Source organism: Balaenoptera musculus, chromosome 1 (genome assembly GCF_009873245.2).
Source record: "Balaenoptera musculus isolate JJ_BM4_2016_0621 chromosome 1, mBalMus1.pri.v3, whole genome shotgun sequence".
NCBI lineage: Eukaryota > Metazoa > Chordata > Mammalia > Artiodactyla > Balaenopteridae > Balaenoptera > Balaenoptera musculus.
The window spans coordinates 15,195,639-15,206,426 of NC_045785.1; the positions used below are offsets into that span (position 1 = coordinate 15,195,639).

Below are 10,788 nucleotides of genomic sequence, written 5' to 3' on the forward strand. Positions count from 1 at the left end.
TTTAAAGACAAAGTTTCGAGTTGTTTTTGTCACTGTCTGACCGCCGTTTGCGTGAGACAGCATGCCGGGAAATGTCCTCCTGAGAGACCTCGGCATGGAAGATGTGCGCCGCCTTCCAGTGTGTGGTCGTCTGGGGTCTCACTGAGCTTAAGCAGCTGATGGTAGCTTCCATGCAGGGGAGTGTGGCCGCCTCACACACTGGCAGGGCCATCCCTTAGATTTCTGCCTGGTATCTCAGAACGTCTCCGATAGTCTGTAGTTGTCTGAATACAGAGCAGCTGTCTGCCCGTATTGGCTGCCACCTTGGGGTTTCCCTAGAACTTGGGGGCTTGGTTTGATCCCATTCCAGGACGGAGCACCTTCTCCCAGGCGCACGTGGGCAGCGGTGACTGCACGGACTCACCTGGAAGAGGTCCTCCGGAGGGGGAAGGGCAGCCACAGAAAACCAGAGGGAGGGGACCCCTTGGCGCGTGCAGCAGGGCGCTACTCGCGCCGGGCTCCAGGGCTCCAGGGCACCAGCGCTAATCACAGGTCAAGATTGCTGCCATCTCACCAGCCTCGCCGCGGCCTCATGATTTTGGCCTCGAGGCTCCTGCTTGCTCTTGTTCTATGTGCTCATCAAGCAGCCTTCGAATTGTTTCTGCAGAACCTTGGCACTGAACGGTGTCCGGTACCACCCTGGGTGGAAGAAGAATTCTCCAGCTACTGGCAAGGCCGTTCCCCCTTGGTCACTGTCCTCCCTGTGTGATTTTTGCCTCATTCCGTGACCGAGAGACTTCTGGGTGCACAAATGCTATCCAGTTCCTGAGCCCACGAGGCCCAGACTCTGGACTCTGTTCACCCAACTGAGAATCTTTCTGAAGGATCTGCTAGGACCAGAGTGCTGTCCTGATGTAAGTGTCACAAGTCAGCCTGTATGTGCATTTTGACCTTGGAACACATCACAGGTAACAGCCCTCCAGGAAGAGTGCTGTGTACCGTCTCTCCAGCCAATTTTACCTCATTGCCTCTGTGGGACATCAGATCAGGGCACTGAAGGTTAATGATTTCCAAACACTTGTCCATTTAAGATAAATGTTTAAGATAAATGGCACTCAGAGTAGTGGGCCAAGGGGCTATTCAAATAAATTTGTACAGTATTTATCATGTGTATGATGCCACTTCTGTAAAATAATCGCAATTATCATGTATCTGTGGATTCAATTAAGCAGATATTTATTTAGCATCCACCGTGTGATGGATTCAACAGGGGAGGCAAAAATGCAAAGTGACCTAGCACAGATGGAGCATCTATGACGCTCCAGGCACTTTGAATAAGTTATCTCATTTAAACCTTAAAACCACCCAGTGAGGCTGATGGTCCCATCCCAATTTTACACATGAGGAAATAAATAATGCGTTGAAGATCACAGATTTGAACCCAGGGCAGTCTGCCTTCACCATATAGGAGCCCAAAACAAGAGCCCAAATAGCTGGGGTAAGTATCCCTAAGAAAAGTATAAACACATTGCTTGGCTGTTCAGAGGAGGGTGAAATCTTCTCCAAGTGGAAAAGCATCATGGGAAAGGTGGCATGTGAGATGTGCCTCAAAGCACATGGATGTGAATGTGGTGATAAGGAGCCTGTGAGAGGGAGGCTGCCGGGTTGAAGGAAGTTATTGCACAGAGGTGTGAAAACAGGTGGGCGTGTTCTGGCAGTGGTGAGGAGCATAGAGAGAGATATATGGCTGGAAAAGCAGATGATACCAAGCTTGAATGCCAGGGCTTGGTGGATAATGGGGAGCCACTGATGGTTCAGGGGCAGAAGAGTGATATGATGGAAATCAATCTCTGGGAAAATGAAGCTGGTATCGTGGACAGGATGGAGACTGGATGGAGAACGGAGGGCTGAAGAACCTTAGGTCCTGAGAGCCTGATCTTAGCTCTATTATGACACTTACTAGTGTAGAGTAATTGGTGTTGTCTGTCTATAGCTTGGCCACATCAGATTTGGCTCTGTCTCCAGGTTTCAGCAAGGGGCCAGGAGCATGGTTTGTATGAAAGTGTATTGAGGGAAAGAAAGGAATTTAATACAGTATTCAGTTCTCCAGCAGTGACACTGCAAAGAACCCTAAAGAAGTGGACGAATGTCCACGAAATAATAATTGGACTTAACTCTGGCATTCCAATGTGATTTGATTTCTAATCGCTTACTCAGCAAGTTATTTAATTGAACACTTGGTTCATAGCTTTTGTTAGGGGCTAAGTGGGAACAAAAGCAAAAACCATCCAAATCCTATCAAAATTGGAGACGCAAGCTATGAAACATTCAGGTAACAAAGTCCCCTCCCCAGCCTTGATTTAGTCCCCATGCCTCATTCATCCATTCATTCATTCATTCATTCATTCGATAAATTAATAAACATAAAGCATTTAGAACAGTGCCTGGTGAATGCCAAATGCTTAATAAATGTTAGATATTTTTGTTATTATGACTATCATTCATTCATTTATGGGATGCTTATAATGTGCTAGGCATTATTTTGTGTACATTCACACATGCTAATTTATTAAAACCTTGCTACAATCAACCTACCAGGGAAATGTCATTGTTCTATTCTACAAGTGCAGACACTGAGGCTGTCTGTGGCCATATATCAGCGCTTTTTGGATTTCAGTGTGCACACGAATCACCTGGGGGTCTTGTTAACTGGGGGGTCTGGGGTCCGGTCCAAGATTCTGCATTTCTAATAAGCTCCCTGAGCGGTGAGGTCTAGAACAGATGCACTGCTGCTGACTGGCAGAGCAGAGGGCTCTACCTGGAAGCTCCGACGTCAAGTTCAGGGTTCTCCTTTCCTTTTTTCAGCCTTTTCCACCAAGTCTGCGCTGGAAATCAAGCGTGTGTACTATAGACACACACAAACAGGATTTAGACAGAATCATTGATGCATTCACCAAATATTTATTGATTCTTCGAAAAACAGGCTGCACCGGGGCTTGTTCTTAAGTTCCAATTTTCACCCTGTCAGATGGTTAAGCAACTGTAACATCACAAGGTACTCCTTCCATCGCTGCCTTGAATCCATAACGCCCAGAGCACCACCTCTTTCCATCTCCCCCAGGTCAGTTCCTTCTTCCTGTGTTTCTCGTGTATGCAGTCGTACCATCATTCTAAGATGTCTGTAAGGACTTATTGATTATTTCTCAGCATATGATTACTGAAAATGCGAAGGGACCGATTTCACTAGCCCAGAAACATACTTTGCCCCCATGATGAAAGGAAATTCAGGTTTAAGTCAAATTTGTTTCCACCTATTAGCCTGAACAAAATGGACACCAGAGGGCGCCTCAGGACCACTCTTCTCAACAAACACGTTGCTCTCTTCCCCACCCACCCACGCTGTGCTTTAAGACCTGGTCTCCCGGTGATTCTTCACTGAGGATTTGAGTCAAGTCACAGCAACAAAGCACGCACATCTGCCCCTCTCGTTTTGTGTGTGTGTTTGTTTGTGTTTGTTTTGCTAGCACAGAACTTCTTCACCTTTTAAAATTTGTGATGATCATCCTTTTGATGGCTTCAGGTTCTTTCCTGCCCTCAAAGTCCTGAAAGTTGCACACGTGCCATGAAATGGACAAAGGGAGTGGATGTTTATTACCTGGCCGCTGTGAGTGTTGCCTGTGCAATGCTTTTTTACATGCTTTATCTCATTAAATAGGCTCATCCCAATACCGGAAGATTTTATCAGCATGTTGTAGATAGAGGAGATATCATATCTCTATTTAGGAGTAGAATCTGCTGAAGTTCATTGCTTCCCAGATAGGCTGCATTCCATTTGATGGGAATCCTTTGGTGCTTTAAATTGGCTCCAGAGCTGGCCCTAGGGTGTTGGATGTTGAAACCTTTCCTCTTCCCCTCCCTGTATCAGGAGCCTGACCTGACCTGGGCATCCTCACAGCTAACCTTCCCTGGGCACCCTAGGCTGTCCAAGATGACAACCAGAGGGGTAGAGTGTCAGTGACTGATACTCACTCATGAAGAAACGAAGGCACACTGGCATGGGAGTGAGGACACCCCTTCAGGTAGAACTTTCCCTCTCTGAGCCCCGGATGCCCATCTGTCAAGGCAGGGCTTCAAAAAAGGTGATTTGAGAGCTTCTTTTCACTTTGAGCCAGTCTTCTGATGGGAGAGATTAGAAGCCTGATGACATGGTGGGGACAATATTTTTAGGTTGGTATTTTGTGTGCTTCTCACATTATACCATATGGCCAGAAACCTTCCTTCTAGAGATTGCCATTATTATCTTGGATAAGATGGTGAAATGTTAGAAAAAGAGAATCACAAAAACTCACTGTAATGGGAAATTAAAAGGACAGAATGTCAGAACTGTGCACAGGGGCCACCCATGTCAGACCCACGCTGTGTCCCAGTGCTTAGCACATTGTTGGCACGGGGTGGGTGCTCAAAAAAACGAATGAATGAATGAAAAGTGTAGACTAATTAAGCCCTACAATGATAGAATCTGAGGATCAGTATTAGAATTATGGGAAAATATCATTCACATATTCAGAAGAGGGAACTGAGATCCCAGGGGGTGGGTTATAGAATCTTCTGGGTGCTAAAGGGCCCCCAGGCATGGCTCTTCCTCGTCTGGGAGCTCTCGGGGAGGGATGGGTTTGCAGGAAAGGAATTTTCCAGAGGGAGGGGCTTTGGTGCCAACGTTCCGGAGGTCTGGGGCTCCAGCAGCTGGAGGGCAGGGGACCGCAGGGAAGAAGCGGAGTACAGACTTAGCAGGGTGGGGTAGGTCCGGTGCACAGCTTGTTGGGGTAATGGGCATATGTGCGGTTGTAGGTGCCCAGGTTGTCGCGAAAGCAGAGAGCAGCCCTCTTGTCACACTCGCAGGTCTGTTGTTGGCAGGTGGTTCTGCCGGCTGGATGGGATGAGGTGAGTCAGGGCCTGGGCGCCTCGGTCCTGCCACTCTCAGACATGCAGGGGACTGCTCTGGGGTCCCTGTTCTCAGCCCCATTCTGCTGGAAGCCCATTCTTATGGGGGATGTTCCAGGGATGGGTGAGAGAAAGGGCAGAGTACTGGAGGGCCTGCTGGGGCCCAGGATGCTGGGAAGCCTGGGAGTTTGTTCTCCTGTTCTTTCCCAAGCCCACTCCACTGCCCTTAGCCCTTTCCCCCATGGGGAGACCATCTGGTTCACTAACTGTCGTCCGCCTCAGCCCAGGGAGAGTGCATTTCCAGGCAACTCCTTCTCCCATGTAATGCGTTACTGACAGTGAGGCAGCCGTCAACCAGAGAGGAAAGCTGGGAAGTTTACAGCAGCTCAACCCCAGATGGTGTGCCCCAGAGGGACTGAAACTGAGGCCTGCTCGGCCGTGCCTATCTCCCTCAGAGCGGACGGAGCCTATTTTCCTAGCATTAGCTTTAGGGCTCCCCCTCCACACGTGGCCACACCCTGCCTGGGGAGCAGAGCTGGCGTCAGCTCTGCAGGCACCAGGGGCCCCAAAGCCTCCTCTTCCCTCCACTGCCTCTGTCTGCCCTGAGTGGCTCTGGCTCCTTTTTGTCCCCACAGAGACATCCCCCAGCTCAGAAATGTCCAGGTTCCTCACTGTCCTTCGCAAAGGTCAGCCTCATTTCCCATCCGGGTTCTGCTGTCACCTGCTCTTTCAGCAGAAATCAGAGTTGGAAGGGACTTAACAGCCACGTCAGCTCCTTTGTGGGGTTCTTACCAGAAGCTGGACTAAGCCAGGGAAGTGAGTGATTGTCTCCATTTTATAGATGAGTAAGTAGAGGCTTTTGAGGGGTTATGTCACTTGCCCAAAGCCATACAGTAGGTAGGTGACTCCCTGACCCTGTGTCCCTCTTCACCTAACCCCTCCCCTCACTCATCCTCTTAGTGCCGTCCCTAACAGGTGGCTTCCTAGCCTTGCCTGAACCCCCGGGGATGGGGAGCTTACTACCTGTCAAAGCTGCCTTACTGGGAACAGGAACCTCTGAGCCGAATCTGCCTCCCGTGGTTCTGGTCCTTGTTCTGCCCCTCCCCCAGGGCAGACCTTAGAGATCTGAGCTGAGTCTTCTTTGACCCTCCTAGACGCTCCTGCTGTGCCCCACGCTGGGCCTGCCCTCCTTCCAGGCTGCTCCTGGCTTTGCGGCAGGAAGAAGGTTTGCTTCTCTGATCTGAGCTCCCTCCACGGGGCTGGGCTGCGTGGAGCCCTCGGCACTCTGACTCGGGGCAGGCTGCTTCCCCAGGCCGGGGACCAGGGGAAAGCGACTTGGTCCAAGTGGGCACTGGGCCTGGCAAAGATGAGCACCGGTGCAGTCAGCCTTTGGGAGCAGGGTCTGCTGTCCCAAATCCAAGCTCCAGCTCTCCCTGTCTGGGGCTCTGCCCTCAAGGCTCTGTCCTGGGAACCTTGCCTCTAGCTGCCACCCAGGCCCTGGGGAGGGCTGTGTGGGTACAGCTGCTCTGGGGCCCGGCTCAGCTCTACCCACTTTGCTCCTCTCCCCAGAGGCTGGAGCTGGGAGGGCTCTGGCTGGGGAAAGTGCCTGGGGTCAGGGCAGGAGCTGATGGGTCACGTGCTCTCTAGACTGGGTGCCGCAGGAGCATCTGGGTAGATGGACAGGTCTCTCCCCACTTCCGTGATGATGGAAGATCCCACCCCCCGCCCCAGCCCAGGTGACCAGGCTCAAGGGTCTCCAACAGGAGAGGGTTCCTAGCTGAAGCTCTCCCCCATCCTGGTATCTGGGCGAGTCTAGGGCTGCTCACTTACCACAGAAGATGCTGTGTCTGCTGGCAGAGAAAAGATACCTTTCCAATTTGGGTTCACAGCCCAGCTTTTCCAGACTCCCGTAGCAGCAGTCATGGGCGTGGCAGCACCTGTAAGGGTCACGGTTGGCTTGGAGGGGCCTGTGAGCCAGGCTGGGCAGGACCAGGGCCTGCCTGGGGGGCTCAGTGCCCAAAGGGGCTCAAAGTGGAGGTCGGCCCCAACTTTCTAGGTGCCCCCAGCCCCTCCGTCCTCCCAGGATGCTTCCCCCACCTCCTCCACCCCCCAGGATGCCCCCCCAGCCTCCCCAGCCTCCAGCGGGGTGGTCCACCTGCTGGGCCGCCTGCTCACCAGTCTGTCTGGTCCACTGGCCGGTGGGAGCCGCCGACACCACAGTAGCAGCCATAGTCATTGTACTGCAGTGCAGGCTTCCCCTTCATTCTCTCAATCATCACCCCGAACTGGACCAGGTTCCCGACAGCGAGGGCCACTGCTGGGAGGGAGGGTGGAGGAGGTCAGATCCCCCAGGGCCCCACCGTCTGCAGCCAGCTGCCCCTGATGTGCCCCCAAATCTGAGTCCAGACATCTGATTGTCTAGGTAACCTCACCTCCCTAAGCACCTCATTCCCAATAATAACAATGCTAAGCAGTAATAATATCCCCATGACATCATCACACCTTGATCCCCTTGTCCTCACCCACGTCGTGTCAGCACACGTGACCCCCATCCTGCTCTCCTTCCACCATCTCCCAGAATACCCCCCGACTCATCCTCCCGGGTCCCAACCCTTCCTGATCACCTCCCCAGGTGTCAGCCCCATCCCCGCAGGAACTCTGTCCCTGTCAAGTCCCATCAGATGTCACTGGTAAGCTTCCTAACCACCTGGACTTCGCCAAATTCCTCTAGGTCCTGATGATGCAGCAATGGGGGGCAGCTGACTGGGGCAGGTTAGAGCCAAAAATGGAAACTTAGGTGGGGGATGGAGCGTGGGTGGCAGGAGCTCGTGTGCTGTCTGGGATCCCTGCCAGCCCCTCTCCCCCGCCCCACCGGGCCATCCAGGCTGCAGTCTTCCCCTCTCCCCCCTCTCCACTGACGAGCGATGGCTCAGGAAGAACTGGCCTCCTCAGGATGTCCAATCACACCCTCCTCAGGGCCCAGCTCAGGGGCCTCCAGGGAGTTGGGGATTCCTAGCTGGGGCAGGGGAGGGGTAAAGGCAGGAAGGTTACTTACCCATGAGGCAAAGTAAGGTCCGAAGAGGGGGAAGCTTCATTCTGGGGGGAGGGGAGGGGTGCAGGGAGTAGAGAAGCTGGGCTGCAGGAGAAGGAAGTCAGCAGGGGTGCCTCTGATCTCAAGGCGTCTCCACATTAGTTAAATACCCGGGTCCTGTCCACTCCCCATCATTAACCCCTGAATGCCCAGTGACGTAATGATACTTCCTGGTCTGACACTGTGGCCAAGTCTCCAGGGGAGGGTCCAGCCTGGGGCCTGTGGGCTCTGCTTCCAGGCAGTTTGGGGAAGGTGGGGTCGATCTGTGGGCTTTCTTCTCACCGCCCTTCCCCTCCCCTCCCCCTTTCCCCAAATCACCGTGCTTGGTCCCACCGAGGAGCTATATGTCTGGGCTGTGCTAGGTGCTCTTCATTCTTGGTGTCTTTTTCTCATTCCCATTTTACTGATGCAGCCTAGAGAGGCTGAGAAACTTCAGTTCTCAGCTCCCTTGGCCAGGGAGCACCAAGGGCAAGTCTGTCCTGTTTCCGTGACGCTAGCTACTTCAGCATGGCCCTGACTCCCCTCCCTGCCCCTCAACCAGCCCCTGTGTTACCCAGACGGAGAGTGGTGATGGCAACTTGACTACATAGCAGGGGGCCATTTGTCCAAGAACCTAGAGTCCAAAGGCTGGGCGCTCAGCCAGCTGGGCTTAGGGGTTTTTCTTTACTGTTCTTTCCTGGGCAGGCTCCTGCTTGTTTGACAGGTAGCGAAAATACTCCCAGCTAAGAATTCTGTCTCCCCAAACCCTTGAGCAGTGGTGGAGCGTGGCTGCCATAGAAACAGGCTCCATCTGACTCAGCTGGAAAACCCACATTCCAGCATGAGCTGGAAACTTCCATCCTTTTGATGTCATCTTGGGGCCTGGGTCGGGGAGACAGTAGCCTCCTGGTCCAACTTGGCCCCCAGAGAGAGCTGCTGTCCCCATCGTCGGGTCAGAACATTGAGGCCGGGCTTCAAAGCTTGGCTGGAGGTTCGTGGGATGGAGGAGAGGACCCGGCTCTGTCGTGATCAGAAATGCTGAGGTCCCACAGAATGCAAGACCCATTTATGATAAAAACCCTCCAGAAAGCACGCATAGAGGGAACTTACCTCAACATAATGAAGTCCAGATATGACAAACCCACAGCCAACATCGTTCTCAATGGTAAAAAACTGAAACCATTTCCACTAAGATCAGGAACAAGACAAGGTTGTCCACTCTCACCACTATTATTCAACGTAGTTTTGGAAGTGTTAGCCACAGCAATCAGAGAAGAAAAAGAAATAAAAAGAATCCAAATCGGAAAAGAAGAAGTAAAGCTGTCACTGCTTGCAGATGACATGATACTATACATAGAGAATCCTAAAGATGCTACCAGAAAACTACTAGAGCTAATCAATGAATTTGGTAAAGTAGCAGGATACAAAATTAATGCACAGAAATTGCTTGCATTCCTATACACTAATGATGAAAAATCTGAAAGGGAAATTAAGGAAACACTCCCATTTACCATTGCAACAGAAAGAATAAAATATCTAGGAATAAACCTACCTAAGGAGACAAAAGACCTGTATGCAAAAAACTATAAGACACTGATGAAAGAAATCAAAGATGATACAAACAGATGGAGAGGTATACCATGTTCTTGAATTGGAAGAATCAACATTGTGGAAATGACTATACTACCCAAAGCAGGATAATCTGTCTATTGGTGTAAGTGGGGTGTTAAAGTCTCTCTCTATTATTGTGTTACTGTTGATTTCTCCTTTTATGGCTGTTAGCATTTACCTTATGTATTGAGGTGCTCCTATGGTGGGTGCATAAATATTTATAATTGTTATGTTTTCTTCTGGGATCGATCCCTTGATCATTATGTAGTGTCCTTCCTTATCTCTTGTAACAGTCTTTATTTTAAAGTCTATTTTATCTGATATGAGTATCGCTACTCCAGCTTTCTTGTGATTTCCATTTGCATGGAATATCTTTTTCCATCCCCTCACTTTCAGTCTGTATGTGTCCCTAGGTCTGAAGTGGGTCTCTTGTAGACAGCATATATAAGGGTCTTGTTTTTGTATCCATTCAGCCAGTCTGTGTCTTTTGGTTGGAGCATTTAATCCATTTACATTCAAGGTGGTTATTGATATGTATATTCCTATTACCATTTTCTTGATCGATTTGGGTTTGTTTTTGTGGGTCTTTTTCTTCTCTTGTGTTTCCCACTTAGAGAAGTTCCTTTAGCATTTGTTGTAAAGCTGGTTTGGTGGTGCTGAATTCTCGTAGCTTTGTAAAGCTTTTGATTTCTCCATCGAATCTGAATGAGATCCTTGCTGGGTAGAGTAATCTTGGTTGTAGGTTTTTCCTTTTCATCACTTTAAATATGTCCTGCCACTCCCTTTTGGCTTGCAGAGTTTCTGCTGAAAGATCAGCTGTTAACCTTCTGGGGATTCCCTTGTATTTTATTTGTTGTTTTTCCCTTGCTGCTTTTAATATTTTTTCTGTGTATTTAACTTTTGATAGTTTGATTAATACGTGTCTTGGCGTGTTTCTCTTAGGGTTTATCCTATATGGGACTCTCTGCACTTCCTGGACTTGATTGACTATTTCCTTTCCCATGTTAGGGAAGTTTTCGACTATAATCTCTTCAAATATTTTCTCAGACACTTTCTTTTCTCTTCTTCTTCTGGGATCCCTATAATTTGAATGTTGGTGCGTTTAATGTTGTCCCAGAGGTCTCTGAGACTGTCCTCAATTCTTTTATTTATTTATTTATTTATTTATTTATGGCTGTGTTGGGTCT

At 50.1% G+C, this 10,788-nt stretch overlaps 1 protein-coding gene across 1 annotated transcript; it reads right to left on the reverse strand.

The window, feature by feature from the left end:
* Positions 1–4,763: 4,763 nt before the first annotated feature.
* On the reverse strand, positions 4,764–8,015 carry LOC118885926 (group IIE secretory phospholipase A2-like). The gene is made up of 4 exons (XM_036835120.1): positions 7,976–8,015; positions 7,096–7,234; positions 6,751–6,857; positions 4,764–4,906 (listed from the first exon to the last, which is right to left on the reverse strand). The coding sequence occupies exons 1-4, from the start codon at positions 8,013–8,015 to the stop codon at positions 4,764–4,766; spliced, it is 429 nt and encodes a 142-aa protein (XP_036691015.1).
* Positions 8,016–10,788: the final 2,773 nt, after the last annotated feature.